At 39.1% G+C, this 17,213-nt stretch overlaps 1 protein-coding gene across 25 annotated transcripts in view; it reads left to right on the top strand.

The window, feature by feature from the left end:
- Positions 1–17,213, top strand: part of Pik3c2g (phosphatidylinositol-4-phosphate 3-kinase catalytic subunit type 2 gamma) — a 346,977-nt gene that overhangs the window by 123,191 nt on the left and 206,573 nt on the right. For 24 of the 25 annotated variants that reach the window (XR_005284220.1, XM_038318262.1, XM_038318255.1 and 21 more), the window contains one exon: positions 2,969–3,157. The exons of the other annotated variant lie outside the window; for it this stretch is intronic. Coding sequence is in view for 23 of the 24 variants with exons in the window: in XM_038318262.1 (XP_038174190.1) it covers positions 2,969–3,157 (189 nt within the window). In the remaining variant the exon portion in view is untranslated. The remainder of the gene's footprint in view (positions 1–2,968; positions 3,158–17,213) is intronic. 25 annotated transcript variants of the gene reach the window in all.

The following is a 17,213-nucleotide window of genomic DNA, read 5'->3' as shown; positions in this document are numbered from 1 at the left end:
AAAAATAAAAATAAAAGAAATAGAGTTTAAGATAAAGCCAGGTAAAGGTAGTAAATGCACAGAGAATCTGGATACTATATGTTATTGTGTTGTCTTTGAATTATTTGATGGCTGAGAAAAGAACAACAGCTGCTGAAAGACACTTGACTAAAAATACTGCTGGATTAATCCAACATATATATTTTGAAAATGCCTTGTCTTCAAAATTTAAGTCAAAATATATGTTGTTTTGGAGAAGGGGTTTTGCTTTTGTTTCCACAGGAAATGAGAGGCTGTGGATTCATTCTGGGTTAAGAAAAATCAAGTTTGATCAGGGAAGACCCACTGACAAATCTCTGATAGGAGAGGATGGCCCAGATGATCCAACATTTCAGAGGACCTCTGTTGGAGTTTTCTCTGAGTTCTATATCCAGAAAATCCTCAAGACGTCTGGCTGAGATGATCAAGCCTCACAGAATATTCCAGTCATGACTTGACCATAATCCTAAATTTTCTTTAGGTATCCATAAGATTATCAGCACCCTCAATCAGCAGGAAGTAGCATAAAAAACTATGCCCACATTCCCAAAAAATGGATTATTGATATTTTTCTTTGTTTATAGTGTTGGTTACAAGTTGTTATGGATATTGGTCAGGAAGAAAGGTAAATAAAGGAAATTAGATTGAAAGTTTTGTTTTGAATAATAGGGGGGAAGTGATGTGAGACAATGGTCTTGTACCCTGTAAAGATTTATCACTTGTATTAGTTTAATAAAATGATGATTAGTCAGCATATTAGTTTAATAAAATGCTGATTAGTCAGCAGCCAGGCAGGAAGTATAAGCAGGAAATCTAGAATAGGAGAATGTTGGGAAGAGGCAAGGTCCAGTCTGTAGTCATCACCCAGATGCAGAGGAAGCAAGATAAGAATGCCTCATTGATTAAAGGTACCATGCCACATAGCTAACACAGACAAGAATTATGGGTTAATATAAGATATAAGAGTTAACAAGAAGACTGAGCTAATAGGCCATCCTGTTTATAATTAATGTAAACCTCTGTGTGTTTCTTTGGGACTGAATGGCTACTGGACTGGGTGGGACAGAAACATCTGTCAACACCCTCCTATTTCCACAAGTACACAAGTGGGCCAAACCACCACAGGCACTAGAATATCTGCAGAGAAAGAAAATACAAACACTAAAAAGCTTTCATGTGTATATTCATGGGGCTTTGATTTATATTGTCCTTCAAAAAGGAAATAACTCAGATGGCCACCAAGTAAAAGATTACATAAGGAAATTGTAGAGTATTCATACAAAAGAATAATAGCCACTAATTATAAAGAATGGGCTATTGACACACTCAACAATACTGATAATTTCAAAATCATTTTTGAGAAAAAGTAGCCAAAAATAAAGGATTGTACTAATCCAAAGTGAAAGAAATCAACCCTGTTCATGCCTCTGGCAACATAGAAAAAATTGTTTTGTACTTTGACAGGAGTGTATTGCTAGTTGGAAAATTCATTTATCAAAATTCATTGAACTGATTCTCTGTATTTTCTCTTATGTAAATTCTGCTTCTTGAGAGACAGCATGGGGGAATGTCACTGCTCAGTATTGCAGAAGGAAGTTAAACAGAATGACACATCCTGGGGTCTTTTATTATTGATGGGAAAAACAGTAACAAACAGAAGAATCTAGACATGTCATAAAAGTCATTTGGATATGTCAATATGTTCATCTTTTAGGTGAAGGATACTTCTGCCTCTCCAATCATCTAATATTTCTCATACTCTTCTGGAAGTTTTGGATGGTTTAATATAAGCCAGATTATTGTTTGGGAAAGGCAAATATCAGAAATTGATACAGAAATGGTCATGCAACAGATTTTGTCCCCTTAAAGGCTGTGCTATTAATGATTTCATTGGGCTGCGAGCATCATGATAAACTACCCAGAAACCAGCCTCTGTGTCTTAGATTGAGGTCTCTGTTTCAGGTGGAGCATGTAGTATTGGTGGAGACTGCTTGTTCATTTCCCAGCCACCCAGACTCCCAAAATAATGACACAGAAACTATATTACTTAAGTCACTGATCAGCCTATTATCTCTAGCTTCTTATTGGCTAGCTCTTACATCTTAAATTAACCCATTTCTATTATTTTATATTTTACCACAAGGCTCGTGGCTGACTGGCCAGATTTCTACTGGCAGCTCACATCTTTCTCCTCTGGTGGCTACATGGCATCTCCTTGACTGCACCTTCTTTCTCCCAGCATTCAGTTTAGTTTTCCCTGCCTAGCTCTATTCTGTCCTATCACAGACTAAAGCTGCTTCTTTATTCATTAACCAATAAAAGCAATACATACACAGAAGGACTTCCCATACCAATTTAGAAAAGTAATATCTATATGTTTACTCCAGATTCTAGTGAGCTTGGTCACCCAGTGATAAACTGAAATTTTTGTGAAGTTATGTCAAGGGCTAACTTTGGTAAAACTTGCCTAACTTTAAACTCTGGTGGAACCTTTCTGAGGAGATGGAATCTCATCATTAAACTATACCTTTCCTTCACAAACCCACTTGCTTCTCCACTGAATTATTGTAGAGGAAGAACAGGAAAACAAGACTGTTCCTCTCAGCTTGAATTACAAGACACACATGGCCTGCCTTGGAGGAGGAATTGTTTTTGCCCCCCCCTCCCCAATAAAGTATATTTAAAGCAGCAATGATAAGGAAATAGAAAAAATGTAAATTTTCTAAAATGAAGGTGATTTTTTTTTTGCTTTTGTTTTCTGCAAAGAATGCACCGGCAGAAAATAAGCTGATAGAATAAACTATCAAACTCCTTCATGATAAAGTATCAGTTTTCCAATATAAATCAAAACATAACTTAAGAAATAAGAAAGCAAGGTTTTGAACTATGCATTTATATTTACAACAATGTTCAAAAAATAAAAAAAACAATTTCCAATCTGTCTTTTCAGACTTTCTGGGGAAAAGAGAAGATACCTGTGGTTTTATCGTTTCTACTGTGATAATGAAAATTCCTCCCTCCCTCTGGTTTTGGGTAGTGCCCCTGGATGGGATGAAGGGACAGTTTCTGAAATGCATGCCATCTTGAGAAGGTGGACATTTTCTCACCCACTGGAAGCACTTGGTCTTTTGACTTCCAGGTAAGACTTAACAAAATGTATGTTGATATGTGTTAGGAACAATGGAAAAACAAGACAATGTAATTAATTACACAGTTATTCTGTTCACAAATTCAGTAGCTATAGACATTAATTTCAGAAAACTGGCAAGTTATGTATATAACTTTCATACACTCTAAGCTTTAATTGTATCTTCATACAAGCTTAATTGATGGCTATACTTTCTTAAGTGAGGAATCCACTTTCTCTTAAAGAAAAGGAGCTGGGGAAGCTGAGGCAGGAGAACTGCTGTCAATTCAGTACCACCCTGGCATACATAATGAGTGTTATCTCAGAAAGAAAATGCCTGCACCATAGACTTAACCTCTACTTCTCACTAAAATATAAAATTAGCTAAAGCTCTGCATCATCGCTTGGTGAAATCCTATTTGTTTTGTTTTTTTTTTTTGCTGAAGACTTAAAACAGCAGCAAAATTAATTATCCTCCCATCATTCCCAAATTGACTAATGAATGAGAAATCGGTTCAAAGTCTGACATCAACAGCTGACAGAGAGGAAGGAAACATTGATGCATCCTCTACCTATTAAGGTAATTGTATGCGGAATACATACAGACTAAAAGTGGAGCAACAGAAAGATAAATAACCTACTTTTAAATTGAGTAACAGATTTGACAAACACTTCCTCAAGAAAACTATAGAAATATCCACGAACTGCATGACACGATACTAATCTGGTATCATTGACTATTGGGAAAACATGCAAAGGAAGCCAGGGAACACACATGAGGTGCTTCTCTCACCAGGACTGAAAATAATCAAAAAGTATAAAGCCTTGATAAGGATGCAAGAAATCAGAGTCTCGTTGTCGAGGGGGAATGTGGAGCAGGTGTAAGCATAGTGGGACCCTGGCTTTGAAGTTCTTTATATGGTGAACACCGAGTTACAATATGACCCAGTAATTCCACTGGTAATTTTATACCCTACATTAGCAAAAATTATGCCCACTTAAAACTTCTGCATAGCTATTGAGAACATCACAGATCACAAAATACACAAAATTGTACATGCAACTCAAATGCCCACCAATGAATAAATGAAATGTGCTCTGTGAAGTATCATAATTAAAAGGATAATATTAATATATGTGACAATGTGAGCAAACTTTGAAAGCAGCATTCTAAGTGAAAGAATCCACCGACCAAAAACCTTGTGTTGCATGCTCCCATTTGTATGAAATGTGCAGAGATATAGAAGAGTGAAGCCCAGTGATGGTAATATAGGGTGAGTGCAGATTAGAGGGAATTGTTGTAAAGAGAGGTGTGTGTGTGTGTGTGTGTGTGTGTGTGTGTGTGTGTCTGTCTGTCTGTCTGTCTGTCTGTCTGTCTTCTCTCTGAATGCAGTTATTACTATACAAAGTAAAGTAAATTGAATGATACTTAAATTACATTTGAGAAACACAGTTCTTTAGACCAGCAGGGTGACTCATGTGTAAAACCCTTGCTACCAAACTTGCTCATCTGATTTTGATATCTGGAAACCATGTAAAGGTGGTAGAAGAGAACTGACTCCTGAAAGTTGTCCTCTGGCCACCGTATGTGTGAGGTAGCACTTGGCACATGGTCACACGTGCACTTATACACACGGACAGTCACACACGCACACACAAACAAAAAATTGATTAAAAAAACTTTAAAAGAAAAACACTGTGTGTTTTATCTTTTTAACAAAATAAAATGGGTGCATTGGCACATGCTCTTAATCCTATCACATGGGAAACTGAAGTAGAGGAATTACCATATGTGAAAATTTAGCCTGAAGAGTATCATGTCAGCATTAACTATATATAAAGACTCTGTCATAAAAATAATTTCAACAAAAATACATTAGGTTAAAGACTATGAATCTATGAAATATTTTAGAGTTTGAGTGTTGGGACAACTTTCTGTGTCTTCCAAACAGGCTGGCTTCATTAAGAATCACGTTAGTTTTACAAATTTTCTAATGACTTTAAATGTCAATGCTTTTCAAAAAGTGTGTGAGATATTATTCTAGAGATATTTTAGGGGGAAGTGCAGTAATTTTGTTACTGACTTAAAAAATGAGAGAATTCACTGAATTGAGTCTATGTTCTCCATTCTGTGAAAATTAATCATATGTATTCTCTACCTAAACAGACCTTGAAAATCTATTTGACTCAAATTTTCACTGTATAGGTCAAATTTTTAAATTAGTAATACTTAGTATTATTTTCTTCAATGCCCGCAATAACTAAGAAGTAAACATTATTATTTTTCTAATCAATTTATAATCTCTAAGAACTGAAGTTCGTAGAGATTGCCATCCCATGACCTAGTACATTGAGGGGCTAAGGATCAAGTGTAGGTGCTGGCACAGACAGATCTTGCCACCTGAACCTCAGCTGTACAGCGACCTCTCTGCGTGTGTGAGCGACCTCTCTGCGTCTGTAACACGATACCCACAACAAAAAGCAGTTTAGGTGAGAAATGGATTATTTTGGTTTACAGATCCAGGACAGTAGAATAATCACGGTGGAGGAGCTTGAGTCTGACCTGGCAGTTAAGAAATGGAGAGAGAACCAAATGCTAATCGCTCATGCCTTTAATCCCAGCATTTAGGAGGCAGAGGCAGGAGATGTCTGTGAGTTCAAGGCCAGCCTGGTCCACAAGAGCAAGTTCCAGGACAGGCTCCAAAGCTACAGAGAAGTACTGTCTCGAAAACAAACAAACAAACAAATAAATAAGGAGGCGAGGGTGGAGAGAACAGAAAGTAGGGACGGCTTAAAAACTCAAAGCCTGCCCACAGTGATGCCCTTCTTCTGGCAAGGCTCTTCAACCTCTGAGAGAGCACCAGCATCTAACAGCCAAGTGTTCAATCACATGAGCTTCATTAGTTAAAAGCCTCTGCTGCCAAAAATTAAGCAGGCAGTGCTTGCGGAGTCCTGTGGAGGAGGGGGAGGAAGGACTGGAGGAGACAGAGGGATCAAGGACACCACAAGAACACGGCCCACAAAATCAACTGACTAGGACCCAAGTGGGCTCATAGTGATCCAGGAGCCTGTGTGGATCTGACCTATAAGTCCTCTGCATATATGTTATGGTTGAGCAGCTTGGTGTCCTTGTGGACTCTTTACAGTGGGAGCAGGGGCTATCTCTGAGTCTTTTGCCTGCTTTGGTATCCATTTCATCCTTCTGGGTTGTCTATCCGACCTTGCCTGATCTTTTTGGAGCTTGTTATGCTATATTTGGTTGATGTCCCAAGGAGGCCTGCTCTTTTCTGAGGGGAGTTGGAGGAAGGGTGGATCTGGGGAAAGGGGAGGTGGGGGAAAAGATGGGCGGGTGGGAGACTGAAGTTGGGATGTAACATAAGAGAGAAGAAGAAATTAAACATACATAAATAAGAGATAGATAAATAAATAAAACAAATCTAAAAAAAATACCTGTCCTGCCCTTAGAGAGGACCTGGCTTTGGTTCCTAGCTAACACATGCATATAGTGCTCACTGCCACCTGCTACTCTAGATCCCCTGGGACTGAGGCAATCTTCGGGATAATTTTATATTCAAATCAGAATACTTCTTAAACACTCTAGGCTTTCTTTTTCCCCAGTTGTAAACAGCAAGGGCTAGATTATCACACCCAAATGATTTTCTTTCACTCAGCCCTGCTCTCTGGAATCATCAGACTTAATAGTCCGAGATTAAGCGGAGACCTGATCTTGAAGCTGCATTAGGGGACCCTGCTCGGATTGCCGACTTTCCAGCTCCTGATCACGCAGCAGATAAATAAGGTCACGGGCAAGGTTGGCGAGTTTCCATTGTGAGCATCCTGTGACTCCCACTCTCGGTCTAGCTGAACTGCTTGTTAAAAAACTTGAGGACAAGCTGTTTCCAGATATGAGCCTTTCCGCAACTCTAAATTCAAAAACTGACTTTTCTGAGAACAGTGTGTGCTTATTCCATGAGTTATCAAAGAACAGGTTCTTCGGAGTTCTGCTTCTTTTCTACCCTTCATTGAAGAGTCTGTTGTGGTCGTGGTTTAACCTCTTGAGAACTGGCTCACTCTGGCTTGAGTTTGGAAGGTTTTTAATACTACTGTTTATTTCATCCTGCCTGAAGACTCTCCATTTCATTTGTGTTTATTCTAAGCAAGAGACATGCTGACACTTAATGCACCTAGAACGGGCCACTGGGTGTTCACTTTTCCACCAGTGAGTGACAGTAGAGCACCTGCTGGGCACTGGTCCTTCCATTGCAGAAGGTAGAACAGCAAAGACCTTAGTTGAATTTAGTTAGTCTGAGTGAATTAGATGTGCTTTTCATGAACCTTCATGCACAAACACAAGGATTCAGTGTATAATAGCAAATAAGTTACAGAAACCATTAAGAGTAATTTTTAATGAAAAGAATGATATTTTCTTAAAAAAAAGAAGTTCAGAAAACTGAAATAGAAGCTTAAGTAAGAGTCTGACAGGGCACCAAATCTTGCTCCCCTCACATGATGTAAAATTTGCTTTTCAGGAAGAAAAACAGTATTAAATAAACCATACCATAGCTTCCAAAACCAATTCCCTTGGAGAGAGACTTCTCTAAAATACTTGTAGCAAGTCACTCTCTTGTTTATTGTACAGATAAATTTATACTAACGTCAATCTTGACTAGCATTTTAAGTAGGAAGGATGGAATTCACAATAGTGAGACAATTAAATTTTCCATTATTTAGATGCCTAATTAAGCAATGGGTTGTGGTGCTGCTATTCCATTTGTGGAGCAAAAATATGCACTGTTCACTTAATCAAAGAGGGAAATATCAGCTAAGTGTTCCTGTTGCTAGGAAAAACACACAGTCTGCAAGGAAAGGCTTGCACCAGAGGCCACCACAGGATGTGTTCTGTTAGACTTTAATTAAAGTCAGTAGTAAGCACTAGATAGGCATGAAGGCAAGGGAGCAAATTATGCCACAGAAAGTAGGAAAATGTTCACAGTGAAACCAAGTCCTGACTCCAAGTATGCAATGGAGATAGAGACAGAGACCCACATTGGAGCACTGAACTGAGCTCCCAAGGCCCTGATAAAGAGCAGAAGGAGGGAGAACATGAGCAAGGAAATCAGGACCATGAGGGGTGAGTTCACCCATGGGACAGTGGGACTGATCTAATGGGAGCTCACCAAGGCCAGCTGGACTGGGACTGAACGAGCGTGTGATCAAACCGGACTCTCTGAATGTGGCTGACTATGAGGGTGGACTGAGAAGCCAATGATAATGACACTGGATTTTGATTCTACTGCATGTACTGGCTTTTTGGGAGCCTAGTCTGTTTGGATGCACACCTTCCTAGACCTGGATGGGGTGGGAGGCTTGGACTTCCCACAGGGCAGGGCACCCTGACTTCTCTTAGGACTGAAAAGCGAGGGGGAGTAGGAGTGGGGGTAGTGGGAAGGAAATGGGAGGATGGGAGGAGGTGGGAACTTTTCATAAATAAAAAAAATTTAAAAATGCAAAACAAAAAACTATTGAGAACAGAAAAAAAAAGATTTCCTCAAGAACAGTAGCATGTGCATGGCTATTAATTAGGATTCAGAGGGGAGTGAATAACATAAAAGAATTGACATGGGACACAAAATTGAAAACATTGGCCTGGGGAAGATTATGTGAAGCTTTGTGGTTCAGGTAAAGAAATTAGTCTTATGAGAACAGTCCCTGGAATTTTGTTGACAGGCTTGTGTTAAAAAGAATAATTCTAGCAACTCTGTGAAAAATCTGTTTTAAGAAGGAGAGGGCAGCAAGGCTTTTAGCTGGATGTCAGGTTTAGGAATAGTCCCCTTGCAAAATTCTTCATGGCCTCGTCTTACCAGCAGTAGTTAGCCACAGAATAGACTGCGGAGGTTGTTCCAGAAGAAAGCCACAGAGGGAGGAGAGATAATAAGGAATTCAAGCTCAGACTCAGTGCTTAAAAACCCCATTGTGGACTAAGACAAGGCCACAGAAGAAATAGCAGATTAGAGTAGCATAAACTGAAGGGTTTTGTTTACAACCTAAAGCCTTAGCATGAGATCTCCAGGAACCGTCCGCTATGGTATGTAGTTCAGCCCAGAGATCTGAAGCTTTGCAAAGAAAAATAAACCTCAAAGAATAACAGGAGCCTTAAGATCTTTAAATGGTAATGGATGCCACAGACGTAGAAGAGAATTTTAAAAACCAAACAAACAGATGTTTAGAAAATAGGGGATAGAGCAGCTTTGTAAAAGCAGCACAAAGGAAGGCCGGGGACAAAAAAGGAAAGGGAGCCGAGTGATCAGAGGGAACCAGGAAAGGGGTCATAGCTTCATTACACAGAAATGCTTTAGAGAAACAGTAAATGGAATCAGGCCTTAAGCAGCGCAGCAGAATTAGATGAACCACCACTGAGCACAGTACGAAAAATTCTTGCTTCTCAAGTACTTTAAATTTTATTTCTTAGCTAATCTATAAAAGCCCTCCATGTTCATGAGGTGCCCTGTGACCCTTTTCATGGTTTTATATTATAGAAAGATTAAATTAAGCTAATTAATGTATTTGACATCATTTTGTGGTGAAAATGTTTAAAATTCTATCCCTTTTGCATGGTGATAATATAGTTAGTTAATGCCCAACTTTCTATTTAAGCCCAAAGACCAGCTTTTCTTAACCTGGGGGTTGTGACACTTTTAGGGCTAAATTACATTCACAGGGGTCACCTAAAACCATCAAAAAACACATATATTTACATTATGACTCATAAAAGTGGTAAATTATAGTTATAAAACAGCAACAAAAAATATGTTTATGGTTGGGAGTTACCATAACACAAGGAACTGTGTTAAAAGGTTGCACCATTAGGAAGACTGATGACCACTGCCCATAATCTGTTAGACAGTATCTCCATGCCATTTTCTTATCTCTTTGGGTTGTATTAGTTACTTTTCTATGGCTGTAGTAAAATGCCATGGCCAAGGAACTTACTGAAGAAAATGTTTGTTTTAGCTATGATACCAGAGGGATAGAGAGTCCATCATGGCTAGGGAAGCATGACATGGTGGCTGGAGCAGGAAACTAACTGATCATGTCTTCATCCACACATGTGAATGAGAGAGAGAGAGAGAGAGAGAGAGAGAGAGAGAGAGAGAGAGAGAGAGAGAGAGAGAGAGAGAGAGAGGAAGTGGAGTAAGGATATAAACCCTTAAAGCCTTTCCCCAGTGATGTGTTTTTTTCCAGAATGCTCTGCCTCTTAAAGGTTGCATAACCTCCCGAAACAGTGTCATCATCTGGGGACCAATTCCAGGAGACTGTTCTCATTCAAATTGTACACTATTGTGTATCAACATTGATCCACTTAAAATGTAATCATAGCAGATCAAAGCTAGTCATTTGATTTTATATGTGCACATGCTAATTTCTATTCCAGAGACTGAAAGGCCTTTCTAGAAGTACAGTGATGTCATTCTAGGTCTCTGAGTTTTGGGTTCTGGTTTCCATGTTAACAGATATCCTTGGGAAAACTGTTTCAGCTTTGAGGCTCAGCGTCTTCCAGAATAGCATTAGGAGATTGCATTTGCTTACCAAGTCTTCCTGGGTTCTGATATTCAGTAACCAGACGAAACCCCTTGACAGAACATGAATTATTCAGTATGGAGAGGGTCTCAATTACCTTAAAGAATCCTCATTCATCATTTTTCCTAGAATCGTATTTAAAGAAGAAAAAAAAAAAAAAAACCAACACCTGCCAGATCTTATCGCTTTTCCTATTAGAAACAGAGGACAGATATTTATATTGGCATTTTACTTCCAAGCTGATGCCGTGTGTGTCATCAGACTCAAAACCTATTGGAAAAACACTGTTTCCTTCTGACAATTTCTAATTCTAGCCTGACACTGGAGCTTTTAGCTGTGAATAGCCTTGTGGCATTCTCCATGAATTCATGCTGTGTACACTGAAGGCTTGACATTTCTTTTACACTTAAATTTGATCTCAGATTTCTTTGCTTTTAGGTTTACTTAAAGTTGCTTTTGCTTTTAAAAGTTGATATCTGTTCTGTTGTGTCTAGCTTTCAAACTGTGCTTCAAAAGTCTGAGCAGAATATTTTCCCAGTGTCATATCGTGGGTTAAAAAGGAAGGGGAGAGGCCAAGAAAAGAGTGGGGATAAAATAATAAAAGAATAGAGATGACAAAAAAAATAAGTCAAATTGTAAAAGTTAAAAAATATATTTTACATCAAATAAGCATTCCATGAATTCACCAGCTCTGTTGAAGGTGACATGAGTCCCCATTGTATTCTCACAGGCTGCTGAGAAAGAAAAGAATTGGAAGGGTGGAGAAGAGAGAGAAAAGAATACTATTCTCAGATTGGAATATTGGCTAGATCACTCAAAGCCACCCAGTGTAGTTGGTGGGTTTGTTGTTGTTACTGTTGTTGTTGTTGTTACTGTTGTTGTTGTTGTTACTGTTGTTGTTGTTACTGTTGTTGTTGTTGTTTTACTTTTTTGTTCTTTGTTGGACCACTAGCCAGCTCCCAAATAAATACATGGAGACTTATTCTTACTTATGAATGCCTGTATTTATCTTCACTTGTTTCTAGCCAGCTTTTTTTCTCATTTTTTTATTAAAAATTTCCATCTCCTCCCCTCCTCCTCCCCCTTCCCTCCCCTCTCTTCCATACATACCCCCATTCCCTCCCTCTCCAGGCCAAAGAGCCATCAGGGTTCCCCTTCACTATGTTAAGTCCAAGGTCCTCCCAACTCCCCCTAAGTCCAGGAAGGTGAGCAACCAAACTAACAAGGCTCACAGTGAGCCTGTCCATGCTGTAGAGTCCAAGCCCATTGCCGTTGTCCAAGGTTTCTCAGTCCTCCTCCACCGTCAGCCACATTCAGAGAGTCCGGTTTGGTCTCCTGTTCCATCAGTCCCATTCCAACTGGACTTGGTGATCTCCCGTTAGTTCTGTCCCACTGTCTCTATGGGTGAACGCACCCCTCACGGTCCTGACTTCCTTGCTCATGATCTCCCTCCTTTTATTCCTCATCAGGACTTTGGGGGCTCAATCTGGTGCCCCAATGTGGGGTTCTGTCATTTTCTCCATCCATCGTGAGGTGAAGGTTCTATGGTGATATGCAAGACATTCATGAATAGGCAATAGGATCTGGACATTTCTGGCTCCCTCTCTTCAGCTGCCCAAGGAACTAGCTGGGGGCATCTTTCTGGACACCTGGGAACCCCTCTATAGTCAAGTCTCTGCCAACCCTAGAATGGCTCCCTTAATTAAGATATATAATTCCCTGTTCCCACATCCACCCTTTCTATATCCCAACCATCCTATTCCCCAAGCTCTCCCCATCCTCCACTTCACACTTTTTGTCCCATTTCTCTTTTTGCCTTTGGTCTTTTTACCTTTCTTCATTCTATATATCTTCTTTGCCTTCTTACTCCATGGCTGGCTGTGTGACCAGGTGGCTAGTCCGTCTTGTCTTCCGACTTTTCCCCACCGATTTATTCTCTCTTCCTGGCAGCCCCACATATCTTTTCTCCTGCCTAGCTATTGGCTGCTCAGCTCCTCACTAGACCAATAAGGTGTCTTAGAAAGGTAAAGTAAAACAGGTTTATCCAGTTAAACAAATCCAAAACATCTTTGCATCATTAAACTAATATCCGCAACAACCCAGGAAATAAACCCATGAAGTGCTGTCTCAAAAACATACCAGAGGCACTGACTACTGCTGTTGGATAATGGTCTGTACCCTGTCAATTGTATTTTAATAAAATGCTAATCGGCCAGTAGCCAGGTGGGAAGTAGAGGAGGCAGGGCAATGAGAACAGGAGAATTCCAGGAAGAGGAAAGAGTCAGACTACAATCATGACCCAGCCACAGAGGAAGCAAGATGAGAATGCCTCTCTGGTGAAGGTACCAAGCCACGTGGCTAACATAGACAAGAATAATGGGATAATTTAAGATGTAGGATGTAAGAATTAGTTAATAAGAAGCCTGAGCTACTAGGCCAACCAGTTGTTAATTAATATAGGCCTCTGTGTATTTCTTTGGGACTGAATGGCTGCCAGACCGGGCAGGACAGAAACCTTAGTCAACAGACTACTTTCCTTATGGATGCACAGCAATCACATAGGCAAAGCTATAGGCATGTCAGAAGTTGTTCAAGTGGGGACTGAAGTCCCTAATGTCAGAAGACTTGCAATAAGGACATGGCTATTGGTATCATAATTTGAAAATAATTTTTATCACACTCATGAAGAAAGATATGACATTTCCTCAAGTTATATGACTATCAATATTGCAATGGATTTTATACAATAAAGGAAATGGGACACAGCTTTCTTCTACTAAGCCAGATATTGAATATCATACAAAAATGCAAAACAATTATCACTCTCCTGACTAAATATTTTCTGTTTTTTAACATGACTATTTTGATAAAACTACAGTGTGTATCCTAATAGGGTTTTGACCCCACCCCTACTTCAGACACATCCTATGGTGCTTTGAGTGAAAAATGTCCTCTATGGCCATAGGTGTTTGGACACTTGAGTTGTATTTAGTGGCACTATTTGGGATGGTAGGGAACATTAAGAGGTGTGGCCAACCCAGAGGTGATGTGGGAGAGTCTTCTGTTTGAGTTGATTTCATTGGCTAATAAAGAAACTGCCTGGCCCATTTGATAGACCGCCCCTTAGGTGGGTGGAGTAGACAGAACAGGAAGGAGGAAGTGAGGTAGATGGCTCAGTCAGATGCCACGCCTCACCTAAGTTAGTCAGACTGCCATGCCTCTGCTCAGGGAGAGAGAGATGCGATGAAGCTCCAGCCCAAGATGGACGTATGCTAGAAACTAAACGGTAAGGCACCACTTCATGGTGCTACACAGATTATGAGATATGGGTTAATCAAGATGTGAGTAAGAGGCTGAAAATAATGGACCAGGCAGTTTTTAAAAGAATACAATCTGTGTGTTGTTATTTTGGGGCATAAGCTAGTCAGGTGGCCAGGAGCCGGGCAGGATGAAAAGCAGGCCTGCCTGCAGCTCCTCACTACAGAACAGAGGACTGTTGTCACTGTGAGCAAGCTGACAGATTAGAACCTCACTCACCTCACCTCGAGTTCTCTCCTTGTCCCCCACACTCTGTGATATTCAGATGTGATCTCTCAGTTTCTATCCTGTTACCATGCCTCACCCCCCCATTGTGAACTTTCTCTCTGTCTGCTTAAATAAGCTCTGATTTCTGGGATATTCTTTTTTTGATGGTTCCTTATCACCCAACAAGCAGTAGCATGCCATAGATCTGAATCTTTACATTATAAACCTGATTTCCATTTGTGAGAATGGTGAGGATCCATTTTCTGATTAGGTATACGGATGCTTCTTATCAATAAGTGAGATATATCGGCCTCATGGATCTCCCAATAGTGCTTTTTTGAAGAACCACACTATAAGCATAAATGTCTTTTCCTGCAAATATTGACACCCTCAAGGGTGTTGTGATTACCCAAGAGTACCTCCCAGCTTCTGACTGGCAAGGATTATGCATGTGTGTCAAGAAATCGAATCATTTGGAAATTCAGTATAACCTGGCTTATAGAAAATTTCAAATAGCTTGCAGGTCTTCTGTTACATATGACATTTTGGTCTGTAAATATCAGCCCAAAGTCAGACCCCACATGGGTAACCTTCTTCTCATTGAGAAACAAGCTACTAAGCAGGAAATGTTGGCAGCTAAATCCCTATAGGATGTTTAAATAATTTCAAACATCTCAGAGAAGAAATGCCAGGATTTGCAGAACAGGTTTGTTGATTGATCCACACCCGACTTCAGGGGCCATGAGAAAACAAGCATACATTTTCCAGAGACCTATTATGTCAGAAGATTATTCTAAATTAACTAAAAAATAGGATGCTCATTTTTCTCTACACAATGAGATTCCTTCTTAAAAGAGCATAACATTTGATGCTTCTTATTCTGGTAATAAATCCTTAGTTATTCACATATTTTCCTTAATTACCAGGATCGATATTCCTTTAAAATGTATGATTTTTAGTAGACTTGAAAAGATATGACTAGATTAGAAAATTGAGGTTATGTGTAAAACTTCCCTTAAAGTATTTGAATTAATAATCTTGATATCTTCTATATTTTTATTAAAAGTAATGGAGCAATATATACTAATTTTTTTAAAAGAGAAGAACATATGTTAAAATCAGTAATAGAATACACACAAATATACATATATATATATATGTATATATAATCCCAATATATATATGCATGTATGGAAATGTCTTAATTAAGGTAATTACTTTATATATTAAAAACCAGTATTATACTACTATTTAGTACTTTTCGATCACCAATTACCACATTGTTTTTCTTGGTGCCTGTATATACCAGGAGATCATAATGTATTAAACCTATTTAGTTTTAGACATATATAGTATTTCCAATGCTTTGCATAAACATGTTTTCATGTAAATCTCTTATTACATCCTTAGGATTGATTCCCAAATGTTAAATTGCTACATCAAAAATGAGCACAACTTGAAAGCATTTCTGTCTGTTGTTCTCCACTGCCAGCGCTGTGTGAAAGAGCCCTTGTTTTAGGAGCATCAGCAACACTGCAAGCATTTCCTAAGGTTGCTCACTCTTCCTAAAATAGTCAAAAGCAAGCAACATTTGGACTCACTTGAATGTCAAGTGAGTCCTTAGTCACATCCAACGATTTCATGTGGTTTGTGCCAATTTTGCTTCCAATTTCTTTATAAACTCCAAGCAAAGGTAATACGTAAATGAGACATTCCTCTCCATCAAATATAAAACATGCTTTCCTGAATTTGCATGTATATTTCTCCTTTCCCACTTCACTAGACAAGTACAAATAGATTTTTGTTTTCTTCTTCCTGTGGGCATTGGAAAATGTCCTTCTACATTACCTTAAGATTTATTTTTTTTCTTACCCCTTTGACTGAGACAAGGAAAAAAAGTATGAAATTTATGTAGGTGGTATTTGTGGAATTAAACCTGCTGCAACCAATTTAAATTATCTCAGTGCGCAGCAAAGAATAATCTGTTTCTATAGTTTGATTTCCAGTACTGTTTTTATCTTCATCAAAGCATTTTGATAAATTGCCTACAATACAGACAGAATGGTGATAAATCCTATGAATAAAAAAAGATGCAGTAAATATTACCCTCGGTTGATTCAGTCCCTCATTGAGGACTGGGATCACATATTTTAAAATTATACTTCTTAGTACTTTTTACCCAGTCCCAAGTGACTAGAAGTAAGTCAATATCATTGGAGAACAGGAAATTATCAGTAGGGATATTCATATTTAATGGGATTTGATGCATGTTTGTGTTTGTGTATGCATCGTTGTGTGGACATGTATTAGCAGGCACAAATGCCTATGCATCTGTGTGTGGCGGCCTTAAGACAATGCCATGAGTTTCCCCCATCCCTCTGCTCTACTCTTGGAATAGAGTCTCTCACTTAACCTGGAGCCCATCAGGTCAGCTAAACTAGCTGACCAGAATTGGAGGATTTATGACTGTAGAAAGAAAGGAAGCGAGCAGTATGGCGTAGACAGACCTAAGAAGAAAGGGAAGAGGTTTAGTTTAAATAATGTTCAAGTACATAAGCAGTCACCACAATTCTAGAGGAACTGGGGACGTAGCCATGAAGGATGATACCTAGTGTATGGAAATGAATGCACAAGAAGAAGTATGTGTAATATCTGCCATACTTTCATATGTGTTATACTTTTGTTGTCATCCATGTCAATAAGATGAGACAGGCAGACAAGACAGCGTGAATGGCAGCTAGCTGATTCAAGGCACAATATCTTGGGCATCAGCATTTATCATTATTCCCTCTGAGACTTTGCGCTGTCCTCAAATTCACCTTGATATTGACAGGCTTTAGACAAACGCTTTAGTAATTGAGAACAGTACATTAGAGTCCACTGAATTTCATTAGAAAATCTTAAGTCTTAGCATGCTGAAATGAACCGACCTTCTACCGTTACATTTGCATTGCACCCTCCACTA

Source organism: Arvicola amphibius, chromosome 2 (assembly GCF_903992535.2).
Source record: "Arvicola amphibius chromosome 2, mArvAmp1.2, whole genome shotgun sequence".
In the NCBI taxonomy this organism is placed as follows: Eukaryota; Metazoa; Chordata; class Mammalia; order Rodentia; family Cricetidae; genus Arvicola; species Arvicola amphibius.
The sequence above is the reverse complement of the archived record's forward strand: the minus strand, read 5'-3'. Positions and strand labels throughout refer to the sequence as shown.